This window comes from Schistocerca piceifrons, chromosome 1 (genome assembly GCF_021461385.2).
Source record: "Schistocerca piceifrons isolate TAMUIC-IGC-003096 chromosome 1, iqSchPice1.1, whole genome shotgun sequence".
Taxonomy (NCBI): domain Eukaryota; kingdom Metazoa; phylum Arthropoda; class Insecta; order Orthoptera; family Acrididae; genus Schistocerca; species Schistocerca piceifrons.
The window spans coordinates 817,819,475-817,842,646 of record NC_060138.1 but is presented as its reverse complement, the minus strand read 5'-3'; the positions used below and the strand labels follow the sequence as shown (position 1 = coordinate 817,842,646).

At 39.5% G+C, this 23,172-nt stretch overlaps 1 protein-coding gene across 1 annotated transcript in view; it reads right to left on the bottom strand.

Moving 5' to 3' along the window:
• LOC124790141 (pescadillo homolog) overlaps positions 1–21,807 on the bottom strand; it is a 34,818-nt gene extending 13,011 nt beyond the window's left edge. The window contains exons 1-7 of the mRNA XM_047257731.1: positions 21,650–21,807; positions 21,310–21,543; positions 20,819–21,190; positions 20,593–20,731; positions 18,680–18,813; positions 16,175–16,434; positions 1,597–1,784 (exon numbers count right to left, since the gene is read on the bottom strand). Of these exons, the coding sequence (XP_047113687.1) occupies positions 1,597–1,784; positions 16,175–16,434; positions 18,680–18,813; positions 20,593–20,731; positions 20,819–21,190; positions 21,310–21,543; positions 21,650–21,673 (1,351 nt within the window). The 5' untranslated portion in view covers positions 21,674–21,807. The remainder of the gene's footprint in view (positions 1–1,596; positions 1,785–16,174; positions 16,435–18,679; positions 18,814–20,592; positions 20,732–20,818; positions 21,191–21,309; positions 21,544–21,649) is intronic.
• Positions 21,808–23,172: the final 1,365 nt, after the last annotated feature.

Here is a 23,172-nt window from a genome sequence, read left to right as displayed (position 1 = left end):
ACCTCTGTAGATTCGTCACTTGTTGGGAACTTGATGTTTTCACCAACAATGTACCATTTCGTAACCACTTAACTGATTTTAAAGTACCTGTAATCCTCTCTAAACCCTGCTGTATGTAAAAAGGTGACACTTTGCCAAAACTTCCCTTTTGCCCTTTAACCAATAAAAACACATGCTGACCAGCAGCACGCATTCTTTTACTACACACTCTAGGATTCTTGACTACCATGACTGGTTACACAAGCCCTCTCATTTGATTGGGTGTTAGTACCTAACGGCAGTCCACCCATTCTGCTGGGAGGTGGAAGACAAAACTCTGATGGATGCATCTCAGTCCCATAAGCAGCTAGGGAAATAAAAATACTCCTAGACAGAGCCCCGCATGCCTAAGTAAGCCTTATACAACTGAGGTGCAGCAGGTTCCCCAGAAATGACTGTTCCACCTCAACGACCATATATCTCATCAGAGTGCAGCACACCTTGAGGCTGAGGTTGTTTTTAATAGTGGTTTTTACCATCCTTGCAATCTGGGCAGTCAAGTGACACACAACATTCCACTGCCCTGCCACACAGTGGTCACTGAAGCATGCTGAGAGCTTACAGTGAGAGAGGGCTGGTGGTGCTTACCATTCCCCAGCCCATGAACCCCGGGTTCACCAAGCCTATACCTGGCAAGCAAATGCTGAGCCCCAGAGGGCCCGGAGATAGCAGCCGTGCATGCATGAGGAATGGTTGCTTGATGGAATTTGCATATGCGTTTTCTTTTCTGAAGAAGGCTTTGGCCAAAAGCTTTTGTGTAACGGTCTTTTTGTTGTGCTCGTCTGTTACTCAAAGTGTTATCTTTACTGTGAGTAGCAAATCTATCCTTTTCATAATATTGTGTGATTAGTGCACCAAATGCAGCCAACTGGGACAGGAAAGTACTGTGGTCACAAATCACAATGAGGAGTACCTTTCGTGAGATAAAGCAGGTCATTTCCAAACTTGCAGCAACCATGGTGGGCACCACATCTGGTGCGCTTCGCGAATAGAACCATGACCCATGTGGGGATGGCTTTAAGATCAAAATTAAGACTGAAGCAATAAGAAGAGGCCACGGAGTCCAGACACATATGGACAGAAAATAGCGAAAGACTGAATACGAAACACACAGAGGTAATGAGAACAGAAACCGAAACAGACAAATTTATTTTCAAGACAGGCATAGTTGGATAATACTGATTGCTTCTTCACAACAAGAATTCCCAAACTGAGAAGCATGAAATTAAGAGCTATTAATGGAGAGTGAAACATACCACTGACAATGGACCTTGCCTGTAACAGCAGGTGTGCTTTCCATAAGAATATCAGCATTAAAATTACGAATAATTGACTAGGTGATTTGAAGAAATTCCTCTTGCAGTAAAAATATTTTGTAAATGCTAAAAAAAGTTGTACGAAAATTGTTTCCATAACTAACTGAAACACTATGAATTACTTTTTTTATCTCAGCAAATGTCCAGGCATTCTATCTGTAGTATGCAAACTTTAACAAACAATGACTTCAGTAGCTTAAAATTCTGGAATATCTGGCCTACAGTAATAGTAAATTCCTACCTTTCTGCTCGATTAATGAAGGATCACGCAGCTGTTGTTCTTCAGGAGGGATATACTGCTCCTCACGTTCTGCATCCACAAATGGCGAAAGATGTGGTGGCAGAATGGCTCCAACAAAATATTTCTCAACGGGCAGTAACTGTCGAGCATTTACAGAATCAAATACCCATTGTGGCTGAATGTAGTACCTGTAAAGTAAGAAATTCATTTCATTCAGTGTGTACACTGTCAGATTTCACATGACAAAACAAAGTGTTCAAGGTGTATAAGTATCCTCAATTAGCCCACAGCATTAGCCTCTTCTCTTATTTGTCTGACCTCGGTTTCCTCAACTCAATATTCCCCTTTTCTGGATGTTCAACGCCTTTTCTCTGATGGTTTTAATAAAACCCTATTCACACAAAAATTACTGACCAACATCTATGCCTCTACATTGGTATCTGCCACCCTTTCCACAACAAAAAGTCACTCCTGCACAAACTAGCCACCCACAAATGACATCTCCAGTGAAGAGTAATTGCTTGCCAGTATGGTAAACATCTTGTTAAGGACTTAAGAATAGGCAGTACCCAGACCCCTCCTCAAAATATAATTCACAAACAGATCTTCTATGCCCTTCCCACACATTCTTGCAGTAATTCAATCACCTCACACCAAATAGCTGCAAAGGATCACCCTCCTTCCCTGAAACTTCTCCTTCTCAACTCTCCTAAAGTGATCACTCAAGGAATCTATGAAATATTCTGGTACATTCTTATGCCATGCCTGTACTATTGTCATGCATGCCATATGCACATGAAAGACCCAGGTGCAACCTCTTGCCACATGTGGCATATTGACATGAACAGGTGCAAGAACTGTCCCATGCATATATCCAGCACTTCCTATTCCAGCTCCTCATAGTCATATGCTAACCACTGGACACAGAGGTGTGTCTAAAATCAGCCATGAGATACATCAACTCAACTACAATTTTTGCACAGCCTTCAACCAGCTGTTTAGAAGATTAAGGGAAAATTTTGACAACTCAGTGTCAGAGAATTCTGTTTGGTTCAACTTCAGTGACTGCTTTGCAACCTTTGCCATTTTGTCGATCACCCACCATAACTAGCTTCTCTGCATTGCACGGATTTTTCCTGAGTTATGTATCACTTCCTTTCTCTGACAATGTGCCTCACCATCTCCGCCACATTTCCCCCTACTTCCACAACAGCTCCACAACACTTCCGTTCTGGTTCATCTAGTTGTCAAGCTACATCCCATCTCTTTTCTCTACTGTCTTCCTCTTTCTCTGTTCTGTTCTCCCCCGCCCCCCCCCCCCCCCCCAAAAAAAACAACCTTACATGTCTTGTACCACCCAACTGTGGTGCAGTACTGAGAAAAAGTATAAGGGGTAAATCAAAACGTTTCCATTCAAGGGCATTGATGCAATATATATGCAATGCAGTGCAGTTTTAATGTTCTCATAAAGAACGGAAATGTAGGTAAAGGACTAATGTAGTGTTCATGTCTTTCTGACTAGTGTGCAGTTGATGCGGAAATATGAACTACAGCAACGTTTTCACCAAATGTGTCCAAACAGGACCAACGTGCTGTTATTCTTTTCTTGGCTGCTGAAAGACAACCACCACTAGACATCCAACGGAGAATAAAGAATGTGTCTGTCGAAAACCACCATTATTGAATGATGTGCCATGTCCAATGCTGCTGCTTTCTAACATATCCCCATATTGCAAATGTCATAACGCAAAAGTTGCGTCAACTCAGTTAGAAGACACATGAGCATTCCAAGCGATTACCGTGCCTTCAAGCCTTTAAAAAAGGTCTTTAAGGGTTGACGATTCCTGTTGGACGAGGATGAGCAGAAGGCAGTTATGGACTACTTCATGCAACAGGACAAAGTGTTTTACCAAACAGGTATCTTCAACCTGGTGTGTCAATGGACAATTGTCTCGGAAATGGCTCTGCCTGATTGGCATATTGATTCTAGACTGTACGGTCTTCGAACGGAAACTTCTTGATCACCCCTTATAATTGCCTGTGTATATGCACATTTCAAACAATGGTAAATCCAGGATAGAATAACAACAAACTCAAAGGTTGGAATGCTACTTATCACATAGAAAAGCCATTAAATTTCAGTCAGTTGTTGAGCATGTCTGTGACTAAACTACTCCTCAATGGGGGAAGTACCATTTTGTCCTTTCCGAGTATTGTATAAGTGCATTTGTTAATTCTGATGGAGGCCATTGCTTATAAACACAGCTACAATTTCCAAGTTTAGTTTGTGTATCAATTTATCACTTAGTGCTTCTATTATATATTGTCATAGCATAGCCACACCCAAGTTCAAATCCAAAAGCAGGGTTGGCAAATGAAATACAATACTTAGCACTGAAGGTGCTTTTATTATGAACACTAATGGACAGTCAGAACAGAGCTGTCCTCCTAGATGGACAGTGCAGCTATTTATTCACACACTGAATATTCCAGAATATTCAAGGTATCTCAAGAACCTTCCAGATATGATAAACGCTAAATATAAAATAATTAGACTGGAGGCACACAGCAGGCCAGCCAGCGACACTAACCCGTAAACTCCACCACATACCCCCCACACCTTGCAGCATTGCTCCCTCTCCTGCTGAAAAACAGCAACTCAATTATTCAAAATTCTCATTAGAACTAACTACAGCACACTAGATCTAGGTCTCATCAATAGTCCTCCGAATGGTGGACCCTTGCATTCTGCTTGTGTTTTTAGATCCTTTTTATTATGTTGAGTATTGAATGTAGCCTCTCCCATTGGTGTATGTCTTCAGTTTCTTTGAACCTAACATCAATGATTTGTACCTCTGAACAGTAACAGGGCTTCATACAGAGCGCATGGACGATGTGTCTGTGGTTTTGTTTTGATGAAGGTACATACTAGTCCACGTCATATGTGATGAATAATGATACAATATGGCCCAAAATAGCAATTTAGCAACTTTTCTGACAGTCCCACTTTCAACACAGGTGTAAAAATCCGTAACAAGCCTCCTGAGTTGAATCTCACTGATTGGTGCTTGGTGTTATATTGCTCTCAGTCTTTATCCTGAGCATCCAGGATCTGTATACGAGCCAGCTGCCTTACTTCTTTGGTCCTGTTGATGAGGTGTTTTATGTAGTAATCATGAGTACTGTCTGGCTCAAATGGGAACAGCATATCCATTGTCGTTTCGGCCTCATGGCTCTGGAGCAGAAAGAACATTGTGAAGACTGTGATCTTGTTTTGCAGTGTTGCACGTGAATGTCGTGATGTACAGTATCCTAATCCAGTCTCTCTGTTTGACATCTATGTATATCAATGATAAGTGCTAAATATCAAATAATTAGACTGGAGGCATGCAGCAAGTGACACATGTGTTGTTATGATACACTCTAAGGTGGCTGGAACGTAACATAATCCAAACAGCACGATTCTGAGACTATGAGGTGTTATGAACAGAGTCTTCTCCAAGTCAGCCTCTTCAATGTCACTTTGCCAGTAGTGTGTGCGCAGTCCACAGTTATGAAATACTTTGTGCCTTTCAAGCTGCTAGCAAGTTATCAACGTATGGAAATGGACAGATACCTTTCTTCATAATTTTTTTCATTAGCCAGTAGTCGACACAGAAACGTCATGTGCCATCCTTCCTCTTCGAAAGGACCACAGGAGAACAGCAAGGACACTGAAGGTTCAATAATGTTATCTTGCAGCATCTGATCCACTTCCTCCCAGATTATATGTTGCTCAGCTGATGACACTATATGAGTGCTGGCTAATTGGTGGACAATTCCACAGCTGATGGGCCGCTTTGCCTGTCTTTTCTCCATTCTCCATCTGAAAACTGACGCACAATGGCTACCACTCACCTATGCCACTCCTTTGTCAGGCTAATACTATTCGCAAATCAATAGTAGTTTCTTCCTTTGTGTTGTCTGTAGTGGCAGAGGAGCACAATCTTCATCTCTGGCTCTAATCTGCTCTTCCAGGACTTGTTTGGCTACCCATAAGCACATAGGTGTAAGGATGAGTTGTGGTTGTTCGTGACAATTAGTGATATGAAGTTATCCTTCACCACATATAATGCTCATGATTGCTGCTGGCATGTAGATTTCTTTTGTGGACCTGAGTAGCTTTTTGCAATCCAAAAGAGCTTCACAGTTTAACTGAGGATCTCTACTGATGATTGGCACTCATCTTCATGATGACGAGATAAGACCACCTTCAATGGCAAACAACTGTCTCGTGTGGTGGCTGGAATAGCTTCATCAATCTGCAGCTCTGGTTTTCTGCAGTTCGTAGTGAGTGACTGTGATGCCTGCCTGGAGTTCAATTTGAGAACAACATTACGGCTACATTCTGTTAAAATGACAAATTTGAAAGGCTACCTTGTGTCGTTGATAGTTATGCTTGCAATAAATGTTTGTGTCTGCTGAACATATTTCCTATTTGTGAATTCCAGCACAATCATTTCATATCACGCAACAATCTCCTGTACATGACAATAATAAGTACGCATCATTACAGGAAAATAATTCCCGAAGCGACTAATGCCATGGGAGGCTAACGGTCGACGAGGACTTCAATGAGATTTCCTGGCATCTTGGTGATTGTTGCCCACAAAGGGTTCTCATTTGTGGTTGTCTTGCTTCCAGAAGTGGCTGCTTTATGTAGTTTCCATGAGTACAGTGGCTAGGTAAGGGGCTGGTACCCTATATTAGTGCGGGGATTGACTACGGTGTGTTGGGGAGTGAATTCATCCAGAGTACGCCAACTGCCTTCTTCCCACAGTTTGACTGCAATAGTCTCCGGTTGACTGGTATGAATAGAACTGTTGTGGTGGTTGACATCTAGCAATATAGGAGCCGTCAAACACTCGTCTTCTTTCCCTCCAGTGGTGTAAGTGTCCAGTGTTCCACAGTGAAAACATACTAGCAAGCAGTCCTCTGTCCTCCAATTGTCTGTTCTTCTCCAAGGTGTTATACTTAGCGGAGGAATTGGTTTACCAATACTGGTCAGATGCTGGCTTGTCATTTGACAGCTGTACCACTAACAAGGGAACCTCCCCATCGCACCCCCCTCAGATTTAGTTATAAGTTGGCACAGTGGATAGGCCTTGAAAAACTGGCCACAGATTAATCGAGAAAACAGGAAGAAGTTGTGTGGAACTATGAAAAAAATAAGCAAAATATAAGAACTGAGTAGTCCATGCACAACATAAGCAACATTAAGGATACTCCAAGCTCAGGAGCGCCGTGGTCCCGTGGTTAGCGTGAGCAGTTCTGGAGGGAGAGGTCCTTGGTTCAAGTCTTCCATCAGGTGAAAATTTTACTTTCTTTATTCTCGCAAAGTTATGATCCGTCCGTTCGTTCATTGACGTCTCTGTTCACGGTAAAGTTCAGTGTCTGTGTTTTGCCACTGCACTGCAAAACCGTGCGATTAGTAGACGAAATGACGTGCCTCTCCAGTGGGCACCGAAAACATTTGCTCGCAAGGTCATGCGTCAACCGATTCCTCCACAGGACAACACGTCTGATATATTCTATACGACACTGGTGACGGCATGTGCGTCACCTGACAGGCATATGTTGTCGACCCATCTAACTTGTACACTTGGCGAATGGGTAAAAAGATTCTTCTACCTTGCCGATTTAGGTTTTCTTGTGGATGTGATAATCACTCCCAAAAAAGTGATGAAAACATAAGAGTTTGTCACATGAACTGCAACAAATGACTGCAACAGTTTCACAGTTGCCAGTTTACCCTGTGTTCTGTCAAAACATATGTGTCTAACGTTTTCAAATTTTTCCGTGGGTAGACCGTCAAATCCTGCATGTGTCCAAGCAAATCTGAACATGTCCTGGAATTTTGGAGAGCGAAGTTGATTACGTTTGAGTGCCTTAACTTTGATAATAGTCCGAAAATAAAAAATTTTTCACACGAGGGAGACTTGAACCAAAGACCTTTCATTTCGCAGCTGCTCACGCTAACCACGGGACCACGGCGCTTCAGAGCTTACAGTGCCCTTTATGCTGCTTATCTTGCGCATGGACTACTCAGTTTGTATATTTTGCTTATTTTTTTCATAGTTCCACACAACTTCTTCCTGTTTTCTCGATTGATCTGTGTTCAGTTTTTCAAGGCCTATCCACTGTGCCAACTTGTAATTAAATCTGAGGGGGGTGCGATGGGGAGGTTCCCTTGTAAGTATGAGTTGGTCTCGTCCATTCTTCCTGTTGCATTCAACTGGTAGTGCAGACTGATGCTAAAGATGGATACTCCTCTTCTTTGACATTCTCTTATTACCTTCTAATTTATAGGGTTGACATTTACGGCTACTATTTCTTGCTTGCCTGGTCTGACATTTCTGGCTGATACACACTGCTCTCTCTCTCTCTCTCTCTCTCTCTCCACTTACTACATAGCAACGTGAGGTTGCGGTTATCATCCATAAATGCCATTAGAACCACACTGAGGAGTTGGTCTTACTTCTTTCTTTTTTTTCTGTTGCATTTTCTTGATGTGTTGGCACCATTTGATCAATTCCTTGATTGTTGTTGTATTCTTTACCAGGACAGCTTGGTAGGTATCATTTGTGTCTCCTATCACTGTATTTGAGATTTTGTAGGCTTCAGTCATATTCGGATTCACAATTTGCACAGGGCCAAAACATACTTTGTGCAGGACTGTGCTGTTTCTCATGGCATTAGGCAATGCTCTTAAACCGTTCCTGTGTTAAGCAGGCTTGCTGCCGATTATTATCAAATGTTTTCTTCAGTTCAGCCTAGGATGTGTCTCAGCTCTCTTTGTTGTTTTAGAACCACTGTTGGGCGGTGCTGTCAAGGTAAGTACACTTTTGCCAAATTGGGCAAATCATTTCAGCCATTCCATTGATTGTTGGCCAGCATCTGCAGTGAACACTAAGGGCACGATTATGTTGCAACCTCACCACTGGCACTTCACTGCTCTCAAATCGCACCTCATTGCTTCCTGGGAGCATTGTTACATTTACGCTGCAACCTTGCTACTTGTTACCCGCTGGGAATAATTACCCTATAGCAGTTCACATAGTAGGCAGAGAGCTTGTCAACAGTGTCACCACACCACAGACCAAATCTGAAAGTAATGTCATCAATGAAATCCAACATTTACAAGGAGATATCTCCAGTGGTGCACTGACTTTTTGAAACCATCTACAAAGTTACGTAGGCCAGGTTCCCAGGTATCACACACTGCAGCCATTCACCCTGGTGGGTCCTCCTTCGTGAGTAATTGATAAAGAAAAATTTGGAACTATGCATGATGCTGAATGACATTAAAAAAGTCAATTTATGTAGTGTGGTCAAAGGTTTAATGAATAGGATAATAGACGTACCTGCATGAGGTTGTGGGTTTGAATCTCATCAGGTGCAGTACATTTTTAAAATTTTTAAATCTTTATCATAATGAATTTGATCATTTTTATTCAATTAATGATTTAAATGTAGTTTTTTATTTCCATTCCTTTGTTATATCATTTTACCATAATATCATATACTTCATTTGCTCTCATTTTTCTTCTTATCATTCTTTTTCCACTTGAAATCTCCTTTCATGTGGTTTTAATTAATTTTACATATTAATTTAAATTCAATTTCTTTTGTTTTATCACCCTGCTTTTTTGTCCACATTACTGAGTTCATTATATCTATTTCTCATTTTGTTCAAATTTTGTTATACTTCTTTCATTTAAATCTTCTTCTGCATTATTTAGTCTATAGTGCAAAAATCTTACAACGCTTGTATGACAATTACCATGCAAAAAAACTGCACATCTGGTAACAAAAAATACAATGTTCACACCACTGCATAGTCAATATAAGTAGATTATTTGGTCTTTTGGGCAAGAATCAAATAATGGAAATCCAAGATGGAATGTAACAATATTGAAAATGCAATTCACACACATGGAGTTGCATTGTGTGTGTGTGTGTGTGTGTGTGTGTGTGTGTGTGTGTGTGTGTGTGTCTATTGTTGACAAAGGCCAATGGCTGAAACCTTTAATTGTGAGAGTCTTTTTGTTGTGCCTATCTGCGACTTAGCATCTCCCCTACATGGTGAGTAGCAACTTTCCTTCTCATAATATTGTTATTTGGTTTTTTGACCGATAGATCAGAATTTTGAAATAATAGAATATTACAATAGGCTATATGTTGTTGTTGGTGGTGTTGTTATGGTCTTCAGTCCAAAGACTGGCGTGATGCAGCTCTCTATGCTACTCTAACCTGTGCAAGCTTCTTCATCTCCAAATAACTACTGCAATCCACATCCCTCTGAATCTGCTTACTGCATTCATCTCTTCGTCTCACTGTATGACTCCTACCCCACACGCTTCCCTCCAGTACTAAATTGGTGATCCCTTGATGGTTAAGAATGTGTCCTACCAACTCATCCCTTCTTTTGGTCAGGTTGTACCACAAACTTCTCTTCTTCCCAATTCTATTCAGTACCTACTCCTTAGCTATGTGATCTACCCATCTAATCTTCAGCATTCTTCTGTAGCATCACATTTCAAAAGCTTCTATTCTCTTCTTGTCTAAACTATTTATTGTCTATGTTTCACCTCCATACATGGCTACACTCCATACAAATACTTTTAGAAAGGACTTTCTGACACTAAAATCTACCACCATTAGTTATTTTGCTCCCTAAATAGCAAAACTCATCTACTACTTTAAGTGTCTCATTTCCTAATCTGATTCCCTCAGCATCACCTGATTTAATTTGACTACATTCCATTATCCTTGTTTTTCTTTTGTTGATGTTCATCTTACACCCTCCTTTCAAGATACTGTCCATTCCGTTCAACTGCTCTTCCACGTCCTTTGCCGTGTCTGACAGAATTACAATGTCACTGGCAAACCGTCAAAGTTTTTATTTCTTCTCCATGGATTTTAATTCCAACTGCAAATTTTTCTTTTGTTTCCTTTACTGCTTGCTCAATACACAGCCTGAGTAACATCAGGGATAGGCTAAAACCCTGCCTCACTCCCTTCTCAACCACTGCTTCCCTTTTGTGCCCATCAACACACTCTACAAATTGTAAATAGCCTTTTGCTCCTTGTATTTTACCCCTGCCACCTTTAGAATTTGAAAGAGAGTATTCCAGTCAACATTGTCAAAAGCTTTCTCTAAGTCTACAAATGCTACAAATGTAGGTTTGTCTTTCCTTAACCTACCTTCTATGGGAAGTTGTAGCATCAGTATTGCCTTGCGTGTTCCTACATTTCTCCGGAATCCAAACTGTTCTTCCAGAGGTTGGCTTCTACAAGTTTTTCCATTCTTCTGTAAATAATTCGTGTTAGTATTTTGCAGCTGTGACTAAGGCCTCTTTAATTTTCCTGTAGGCAGTATCTATCTTACCCTTAGAGATATATGCTTCTACATCCTTACATTTGTCCTCTAGCCATTCCTACTTAGCCATTTTGCACTTCCTGTCAATTTCATTTTTTAGATGTTTATATTCCCTTTCACCTGCTTCATTTATTGCATTTTTATATTTTCGCTTTTCATCGATAAATTCAATATATCTTGTGTTACGCAAGTATTTCTACTAGCCCTCATCTTTTTACCTACCTGATCCTCTGATTTCTCAAAGCTAACCATTTTTTTCTACATCAATTTCCCCTGCTCTTGGCAATCGTTCCCGAATGCTCCCCCTGAAACCTTCTACAGCCCCTGGTTCTTTCAGTTTATCCATGTCCCATCTCCTTAATTTCCTGCCTTTTTGCAGTTTTTTCAGTTTCAATCTGCAGTTCGTAATCAATAAATTGTGGTCACAGTCCACATCTACCAATGGAAATGTCTTACAATTTAAAATCTGGTTTCTAAATCTCTGTCTAACCATTATATAATCAATCTGAAACCTTCCAGTGCCTCTAGATCTCTTCCATGTACACAACCTTCTCTCATGATTCTTAACCCGAGTATTAGCCGTGATTAAATTATGCGTGTACAAAATTCTACCAGGTAGCTTCCTCTTTCATTCCTTTTTCCCAGTCGATACTCACCTACTACTTTTCCCTCTCTTCCTTTTCCTACTATCGAATTCCAGTCCCCCATGACTATTAAATTTTCAGCTCCCTTAAATATCTGAATAATTTCTTTTATCTCATCAAACATTTTCTCAAGCTCCTCCTCACCTGCAGAACTAGTTGGCATATAAACTTGTACTACTGTGATGGGTGTGCACTTTGTGACAATATTGGTTACAACAATGCTGTTTGTAGTAGCTTACCTGCTTTCCTATTTTTTTATTTATTATTAAACCTATTCCTGCATTACTGTTATTTGACTTTGTATTTATAACCCTGTAACCAGAAGTCCTGTTCCTACTGTCACTGAACTTCACTAATTCCCACTATATCTAACTTAAACATACCCATTTCCTTTTTCAAATTTTCTAACCTACCTGCCCGATTAAGGGATCTGACATTTCATGCTCTGATCCATAGAACGCCAGCTATGTTTCTCCTCATGATGATGTCCTCCTGAGTAGTCCCCACCCGGAGACCCGAATGGGGGACTATTTTACCTCTAGAATATTTTACCCAAGAGGACACCATCATCATTTAACCATACAATAGAGCTGCATGCCCATGAGAAAAGTTACTGCTTTAGTTTCCCCATGTTTCCAGCCTTTCGCAGTATCAGCACAGCAAGGCTGTTTTGGTTGATGTTACACGGCCAGATCAGACTGTTGCCCCAGTAATTAATGAAAATGCTACTGCCCCTCTTCAGGAACCACATATTTGTCTAGCCCTTCAACAGAGACCCCTCCGTTGTGATTGCACCAACAGTATGGCTATCTATATCACTGAGACATGCAAGCCTCCCCACCATTGGCAAAGTTCGTGGTTCATGGGGGGTTTTTATAATACATTTTATAATACATATTATAATAGATAAATACAATTAAGTTCTTTTTCACAAAAATCCTGATTGGAAAAACAATGATACAAAGAAAACAGGAAACAAATGAAAAAGTTCATAAGGTGATTAAAATGATGTCACAGAGGAACAGAAATAAAAATTGTAGTTAAACCAATCAACTGAATAAAAATAATGATCAAAGTCATTTTGATAAGGATGTGGGGAAAAAAAAAAAAAAAAAAATAAGTACGGTGAGATTCGTACCCACAACCTCTTACATGTGATGCTATTATCCCATCCAATACACCACACAATCAGACAAGGTAATGCGACTTTTTTAACATTACTGAGCATCACATACAATTCTGAATATTTTTCGTCAATTACTTGCAAACGAGGACCTACTAGGGTGAATGGCTGCAGGGTGTGATATCTGAGATCTTAACTTATATCACTGCATACTTGGTTTCAAAAAGTCGATTCCACCACTGGAGTCCTCCCCTTGTTAGTACTCAAAGCACATTTATTACAAACACCTATGTACAGCCGGAACAGATCTGTCCTGGATGGAGAGGATAACTATCGGTACAAACACAGAATATTCCAGAGTGTTGGTATTTATACAAACATTAAATATTCTGAAGTAAACAAACATTACAAATGTTAGATATTTCATAACGCTCCCAGAAATGATAAATAACAATTTGCTGGGCATTGTGTTTGGTCACCTGCACCACGCCAGCCAGCGAAGCTAACCATTATGTCACACTGTTTGTGCCACAGCTCACTGCAATATGATAGTGTGGTTGCCTTTACTCTTTCCATTGCTTGCATTGTGCTCAGATCTTTAAGGTATCTTACCTCAGTTTTATATGCCTGGCACAAATGTTCCTCCCAAATTCAACAGACACCATGAAGTAAAGATGCACAATTCTTTCTTCTTTGTGTATCATACACAGATAAAGTACATATGCCTTGCACAATTATATTCATGATTAGTTTTCAAGGTCATACCATCTCTCTTTATGCCTCAGGTTTTGTCATTTAGACGAATGAATAAACACCCTCCATAAGCCTTGTTATTATACGTCATGCCTTTTATCTCCAGAATGAAGCAGATATATTATAGTTTGAATTAGCAAATATATATGAATGAGTAATTTTTCAGGATGTATACCTGGTCAAGGAAAAAAAAATTTTGAATTATTCCCAGATATCCCGTTTAAAATATATACTTTCTCCCCGGCAAAGATTTTTCCTTTGGAACTGTAAAACTTATCACTCCTTTGCATGGTTAATGTTTTGTACACTAGCATAGAGCTTCCCAGGAAAAAAAACGGGGGACAGAAGTTTTGGAAAGACCTTTCATGTGCAGCAACATATACGCTGCATATTTTCATATTACAAAAGTAAAAACTCGAATTTCACCAAGCACAGCACATTAGTTTTGGGAACGTTGAAATCGAGATTGTGATGCCCTTTTGTAAGCCAATCAATCTCATGCTACGTGATCTCACCAGATATTCAGAGCATAGGACACGTGATGCAAGTCAGCCAATAGCAAGGTCACTGTCATGTAGCGCGAACACACAAAGAGGAAAAGTTAATGGTTTACATTAATATACATAGTATAGCTACAAGAACAGCTAAGCTTTCACGTATAATGTGGGTCTCGATGATTAATAAGCTACAAGAGAAGCTAAGCTTTCACATGCAATATTGATCTATTTTGCGTGTGTTATACTTAAAGATACATCACACAAATGTGTCAGAAAATTTAAAATAATGACAAATGTCTGGTCTTCTGGCCTCGAAATTCTTGTAAGTGGCTGGTCCTCAAAGTGTTCAGTTTTAAAAGCTCTGTGATTCGAGGAATTCATCCCACTATCTCACACGTAACATAATTCATCTTGCGTAAAAAGAAATTTACTTTGAAAGTAACGCTTTTCGAACCACCATTCGCAAATACTATCCCACGACTGATTCGATTTAGCAGTTGCCAGAAAGTGCCAGAAAACAGGCATTATTGCGCTTGCGCAACTGCAGTGGGGTAGGAAGTCCGCATGTTCGTATGTATAAAGCACTGAGAGAGCTTACGCCATAAAAGAAACAGGACATCAGAGGATACTCCATCGGAATTTCGTAAACCATACTAAAATGCTTAATTCGTCTTGAAGTGCACATTGGTTTTTTCCAGATTCACAATGAAGTAGGTCCCATCTGATATTAAGCTTTGCAGTGTGGTTTTTGCGATGTAAATTTTCTTGGAGTACCGGTACTGTACTATCTCATATTTGGTTCTTTATTATGGCATAATGCCATTCATGGCAGAAGACGAAAATGTGCACTTGAAATTCAGCGAACAGTTGGAACTAGCCAATACTGTGGAACGAAACACTTTGTTTCAAATACACTGATTGCCTCAGCGGAAAGATTAATAAGCCAAATTTCTTCAGAAAACTGACAAAAATAACTTCATTGTTCTGCAAGGCGATTAATGCTTGACTGCTTAATAATTTGGAAATAAAATAAAGTCAGAAAACTGAAACTAATAATATTTTTTTGCCCTCTGTAATTATGTGAATGTATTATAATTCACTTGATAGCTCCCGGCCGCAGAAATCTGTTTTGTTTTCATTTGATGTGGGAACTTGAAACGAAGAGGAAATAGTGAAATCACTTAACGCAAACAAGGGTCAGGTGGAGACTAATCCCCTCACCACTACAACTCAGAGAATGCTGCGCATGCGCGAATCTGGCAGCTAGGGTGTGCAAGAAAAATTTTTGTTACCATCTGGCTGCTTGCCGCTTATTGCCGATACAACTAACAGCCACATTTCAAGTAGTGAGAAGCAGGGGAGGGTACTGCTCATATGCGAGTCAACTGTGCATGCGCATGAGAACGCTGGTAACTGGTCAAACGAACCTAATGTAAACAGTTGTGACATCACGCTCATACAAAACACTTTATTGTTATGAAGTATTGCATAGTCTTTGTCCTGAGACCTTTGACATATTTTTGCTGTTTGTAGATGCTTGGGGGTTCACAGTGTTTTGTTGTTGTAAATGGCACACTTCTTTTGCTACTGAAGTTTTTTTTTCTTTTCTTTTTTTATCTCGTTTACATTTTACTGGTGCAGTATCATTCTCCAGTAGCAGGATACAGTAACATTCTTTGCTAGAGAATCAATTCTTACCAGTCAAAATTACAAAAATTTAACTGAAAGCTAAAACAATGAAAAATTCCCAGAATTCTGAAAAATTCCCGTTTTTTTTCCCAGTTTTCTCCTGGATGAAAAAATTCCTGGGTTTTCACCGGATTTGCCGGGTCGTATATATCCTGTTTTTATATACAGACAATACTGAAAGACTACCTAGAAAACAATAATTTGGGCTTCTAATTACTGTACTATCCAAAGGCAAATTGTAGGTGTGACAATGATATGGCACAACAATTACCTTTATCACAATTTTCATATTAACGTTCTCCACAAACTGCATTTTTCACCATGATGAGCTTTTTAGTTTCACAGCAGTAGAAACTTCCAGCTCAATACAACAATCATTAGAATGTAGGAGCTACACTATAATTAATGCATATATTGATATGTTGTCTACCAGATGATAAATTTGGCTTACCTTGAAATGTACTGCTTCTCCAAACTTGGTCTATCAACAATCTGATGAGTGATTGTTTCATCTGACTCATCAAATGTAGCTCCAACAAATGACAGCTTGTCCCACGAGACTTCTCCCCCAAAACAGCGAATTATGAACACCAGAGGCTCACGTGGTACTTCTCGATTAATGAAGAACTTTAAACCTTCAAACAGCGATTTTAATCGTTTGATTTTTTCTGCTTCCAGTTTTGCTTCTTCCAGTTTTTCAGGATCTTCAATCTGATTTGAATACAATAAAAATGTAACTCTCATAAGGCAGCTTAACCACATTTTTGAGTTACAGAACATTTATATTACTCTTTTTGTGAAGTCACTTCTTAATACATAGTGAAGCACAATTTTACCATTATGTGAAATGAATTGGAATAAGATAAATTACTATAAAATTGCAGAGAAAAATGGTTCTGATTACTATCAATGTTCCACAAATTTCTGAAAACTAATTTTACACATCCCCTGCCATTTACGTTAGCAATGCTAACACAGGCTAGGACATTGACAAGAAAGAGGCTAACAAGTATTTATGCTGCAAGTAGAAGGGACATTTAAGAACAGAACATCTATTTTTCTGATCCACACAAGTTGCAGTATGCAACAAAAGAAAATGAAAGTATTAAAAAAAGTATTACAATGATATTTATATTACTGAAATTTATACCCAAATTTTAGTTTCATGTAGGTAGTTACTAACTGCAGTGTTAGAACATACCACCCTTGGCAAACAAACAATACTTCTATACAAAGAACACTTAAATGGGTGACTGGTTACAATGAAGTGGCATTACCATGCCAGTAACACCATGAATAAAGCTCAGTGTTCCCATGTAAACCATGACAGGGATAGGTGTGTGTCTGGTAGCTGTTGCTTCTAATTATCCAACCCAGATGGAGGATATGATAGAAATGACAACTGCAATAGCGGAATACAAAGGATGGAAAAACTAACATTCCCCTCCCAGCCAACACTCTCTAGCACAGCACATTCATTTAATTTCCACAGAAACTTCACTTACTGTGGAAAAACAAAGCTTATTTGTAAGCTGAAACTCAAGTAAATATCCCAGTGGAAACTCTTTAAACAGCCCACAAATTTCTGTTAGATGCAAAAACAGATAAAATTCCAAAAACTGACTAAATACGTTCTATTGATTCTCTCTTCTCTAAAAACTTTTTAACAACCATATTAAATGTATACATACATAAAATTTTGATGTATGGAGAGTCACAACAGCTGCAGTGTGAAATAGTAGTTATCTGTACTGAAGAGCCAAAGAAACTGGCACACCTGCCTAATATCATGTAGCGCCCCTGCGAGCACGCAGAAGTGCCACAACATGACATGGAACCGACTCGACTAATGCCTGAAGTAGTGCTGGAGGGAAGTGACACAATGAATTCTACAGGGCTGTCCATAAATCTGTAAGAGTATGAGAGGGTGGAGATCTCTTCTGAACAGCATGTTGCAAGACATTTCAGATATTCTCAATAATGTTCATATCTGGGGAGTTTGGTGGCCAGCAGAAGTGATCAAACTCAGGAAACTGCCCCTGGAGCCACTGTGTAGCAATTCTGGACATGTGGGGTGTCACACTGTCCTGCTGAAATTTCCCAAGTCTGTCAGAATCCGCAATGGACACAAATGGATGCAGGTGATCAGAGAGGATGTTTGCGTACCTGTCACCTGAGAAGTGTTGTATCTAGACTTATCAGGGATTCCATATCACTCCAACTGCACATGCCCAACACCACCACAGAGCCTCCACTAGCTTGAACAGTCCCCTGCTGACGTAAAGGGCTCATGAGGTTGTCTCCATAAACATACACATCTGTCCACTCGACACAATTTGAAATGACATTCATCCGATCAGGTAACATGTTTCCAGTCATCAACAGTCAAAAGTCGGAATTGATGGGCCAGGCGAGGTGAAAAACTGTGGTGTGTAGTCATCAAGGGTACACAAGTGGGCCTTTGGCTCTGAAAGCCCATGTTGATGATGTTTCATTAATGGTTGGCATGCTAACACTTGTTGATGGCCCAGCACTGAACTTTGCAGCAATTTGCCCAAGGGTTGAACTTCTGTCATGTTGAACGATTCTTTTCAGTTGTCACTGGTCCCATTCTTGCAGGACCTTTTTTCTGCAGCGATGTCAGAGATTTGATGTTCTACCAGACTGCTGATCGTACGGAAAAATCCCCACTTCAGCACTACCTCGGAGACGCACCGACTTTAACATCACGTACAAACACACTTAAATCTTGATAACATGCCATTGTAAGCAGTAACGATTCTAACAACTGTGCCATAAACTAGTCATCTTAAATAGGTGGTGCTGACCACAGTGCCATATCCCATCTGTTTACATATCTCTGTATTTCAATACGCATGCCTATACCAGTTTCTTTGGTGCTTCAGTGTATAACTAAATTACAATCTAGCTTTATCCATACTGAATGGAGTGTTACCATTGGGAACTGATCCACTTCAGCTTCTTCCTCTTCTGCATTATTGCTGGTGCGAGCCAGTGTAACATTAAGAGCAGCTATTCGTTCAGATACGTAGTAATCCTCATCAACCATTGACTTATCACAATCTCCAGCTGTAAAAACACACAACAATATACTCATATTTACTTATTAAAGCATGTGAAGTACAATTCAGTTATCAATGTCTCAGTAGGTTATCCTTGAGTGTCAGGAATGTGATCGCAACACAAAATGACAAATCCCTTTTACATTATATATGAAAAAAATGACAAGAAATTATGTTTACAAAGATGTGTAAATGGTGTTTAATTTCGTATTTTATATTAATGTACAATGGTTTCTGATTGTGTGTCTGCAATGTTACAACAACTCAAAATGACAAGTCACATTAACACTATATATGAAAAACTGACAATATATAGCTTCAATCTGCTTCACTAATTATTTAAAAACAGTTACCCTTACATTCTAAAGTACTGACTGGCATAACCACACACTAGCTGGACAGCATTCAATGCTGTAAAAGGCTGAATTTTGTGATTTGAGTCCCAATGTCTATTTACTTGTTAGATAATTTCTTCATGCGGTGAGCACCAGCACTGTATACTTTGTGATGCTCCTCTAAATTACACACCAAAAAAAGGAAGCTTTAACTTCCCCTCTTTTACTTTCAATATTCACTCACACACTGAGTCACATATGCGTAAAAAAGGGGTCTTTGAGATGGCCACCCTACTGAAAAATACTTCATATTGGTTAAAGGGACAGTTACCTAATATAACTGACCACTAATGGGAAGAACATACCAGATTTTACAGTCACAAGCTTCCATATGACCAACAATAACTGATAAAAGCTAGATGCTCCATGAAGTGAACGGAAGTTACAGTTACATTAGCACTATTTCTGTCTCACTACATTAATGGTATTTGTCATGATACAAAATGGGAATAAAATAGGAACATGTGATAATTTTTCACTAAAGTGCACTTTTAAATTTCTACAGCAATAGAGAAGAAGGGTCTGTTTAGTACAGCCTAAGTTATTTTCGAACTGAGTGGATCATACTGAGGACTGTAATTGCTAAACTTGTCAGTGAATAAACATTTTTTAGGAACCTAGCATGCAAAAAAACAATTTTTGTGCTTACTCAGTACTGAGATTCTTGTAATGGTAAGATCACTTCATGCAACTACCCACAAAAAGTGTAAAGAACAGCTATTTCGTGAGAAATATGAGGAATCTCTCACATACTTTTAATAAGGTTGACATGAATTATCTAGTTAAAAGAAAAAAATAAGAAATGGAGCCATGACTGTTTAATGCGACAACAGTTATGATGGACATCATGATCTCACTGAGCTACTAGCAAACACTACACGCATTCTACATTATGCAGCATAGGAGGTAAAGAGAGATAATGATAATTAGACATTTAACATAGTTATTTTTAGTAAAGCTGTTTTCGTACACTCCTAAATGCTGCCTGGTTACAAATTGCTATTCTCCCCTTTTACACATTATAGTCTACATAATACTCCATTAGTATCACAAATATAATCCAAATAAAAATCCACATGATGAAACACAAAGAGGAAACACATCAAATGAAGCATTTGAACCACTTTGTCAACTCTCAACCAAACTGAGACCTTTGGACTTAAAGTAGACGCAACAGATCAGTGTGTCACCACAAGTACATTCCAAAAACAAAGACACAAAACAAAGTGTGTCAGTACTTTAGGTATAGTAACAGCCCTCCTACATTGCATTGTGTTACAGCTCGCGGATATACCTGAAACACTTCTTACTTCTGTTTCCCCCTGTATGATGATTATTTATTAAATATTTTTATTTGTACGGACAGACAAAAATAATACTTCTGATTTTACCTGAATATCCAGCAAACTTTGGAGGATAGTAAAGGTTCAGTGAATGATAGAGACGAAAATTAATAAATCCCAGCATGATCAGATAAAACTCCACAAATATAGACAATACTTTGAAGTCAACTTCTTCCTTTGATTGTGGCTGCAGGAAAGAAATACTGTCACGTTAACACATTTATCTGACATGCAGTAAAACAGAAATGTGCTTTTGAGAGAGAAACAATATTACCTGAAAACTGAAATGATGAGGCACTATCCACGTGACAGTTTGTCCCTTAATTTCTGCCTGATAGTAATACCCCTTTATGGAGATGAAAACTTTCCGAAGTGCTTTTGCTGCAATCACGTAATGCATGAACTCAACTGTTAACCGTCTACAAAGAGCAGACTGATCTCGTGGAACATGTCTTAAAGAAGGAAAGGTCGAAAACAAGAAAAGAAGCGTGAGACAATCGTCTAAATCGCGAATTGCGTCAATGAAAGTTGGATATCGCTCTTTCACAATATGGTCTAATTTTAATGTTGGGTGATTGTCTAGCAAACGTTTCATAGTTTCGAAATCTTTGACAGCTTTGGCTCTTCCTATCTTCTTCCCAAATATCTGCAAAACAAGAAATTGTAAAATCACAACTGATGTTTAGAGCTGGTTATGAGAACAGTAACTCCAAACAACATGAGTCCCTGGCCAAAAGCCAACCGTTTCAAGACGTGTGTACATACCTTATAGTCACGCAAAGTCCATATAATAGGTTCATGCATCAAAAACTGGATATCCTTCTTGTGATACAGTGTTTTTATGCCACTTGCACCTTTTTGTGCTCGTTTTCTGTTCCTTGGTTCTCTTGGATATATGCCTTTAAGAATACAAAGCCGTCTAAAATCTTTAAGGGACAACTGTAGCATTCTCATTGCTTGCTTTCTTGAAACGTATTGTGCTCCTTCTCCAGACTGATACTGAAATTTAAGAACGTTAACATATATTTAAACCTATTACAACCAACAAAATGCGTGTAATATTTACACGAGTTTAAAGGTTCAAAATATGCACCGCAATAAATACCTTCTTTTTCCGTTTCGAAACCATATTTTATGACAGCTTAATAACTTCACTAAATCGGTAACACGTTTGAAACAACTTTAACCAAACTTCACACGTGTTTACAAAAACACACACAACATGCGTCAAAGATCAAGGATAGTATGCTACAGAGAGATCACGCTGTCCAATATCGAAACAAGAAATGAGCCCAAAGAGGATGAAACATGTCTATGGAGGTACACGGAACAAAGTTTGTATCCAATGTCAGTTGACTGTGGCCCTGTGTAGGTCGCGTATGATACCGTGGCCGACGTGCAGGGATCAGTTTTCACCCAAAGTGCTGGGCGAGTTCTTTCTGAACAGAAAGGGAAGGTCGACAAGCGTTTGCCACCTTTCGGCCGGTTGACGATGACAGAGTCGACGCACACTCGCTGTACTCTTTCTCCAATGATTTTACAGAAACTATTCAGTAAAAAATAAATTCAGTTTTGCCTTGCTTGTAGCTTTATACATGGGTTCATTATGATGTGCCCAGCATTTCGTTAATGGCCATAGTTATAGGGATATTTAAGTCGGATTCACACATGCAATAAAAGTGTCACCACATCTAATGGCATACTGCAGTCGCATTGCGGTTACATGTGTGAACTCCCAGTTTTTAGTGGCCCAACTTAAGAACGCCTCTATTGTCATGCCAGTTGCCGTTCGCGTCATTGCCACTAGTTGCCGTTCGGGTCATTGCCCTCTGTCGGCGGCACATTGTACGATTCACTGTAACCTCTCCGGCCATTAAATCCTGACTGATTCAAATTCTGTCCTTGGTTATTTTTATATCCTGGCTTGAATTTTTGTCCCTTTCTGTTACCAAATTGTTGCCTGTTGGTATTGCTGCGATGGGGATATGGTTACCAACCATGTCGGTTGTTATTGCCATACTCGCCATGTTGTTCGTTACTTTGTGAGGGGTCTGCCTGCACAGTCACTTTGTGGTTGCACAGGTCTCTCTTTGTAAATAAGATCAGTGGAATCGAGAACTGAGAGGAAATTCTCTATATCCTGCTCAGGAGTGGTGATTAATTTTTCAAGTGTGTTAGCCGGTAGGCTGTTTTCAAAATTTTTAGATCTATGTGTGATATTGGGTTTGTCAAGTAACGGATTTTATTTTGATACTTCCTGAAGTATCTTCTGAGCTCTCTGTGTTTACTGCTGAATGGTACTGGTTTAAATACTTTGCGTGTCAATCTGTTTTGTACTACGACGGACCAGAACTTGTCTAGCAATGCCCTTTGAACCTATTCGTAGGTGTGACACTTTTCAACCATGCCAGTAGCCTACAGAAGGATATCAACCTGAGTATAGCCTACCACAAAGCGTATCTTCTGTGCTTCAGTCCAATCCCTTGGCAAAATGTCCTGGAAGGCTCTTATGAATACGACTGGGCTTCTTCGCTTACCTTTGGAAGAAAATACTGGAAACTGTCTGTGTTGTAATAAGCCTTCATCCGCGAGCAAAGCAGAAAGGCATGCAGCGCTGATAATTGTCGG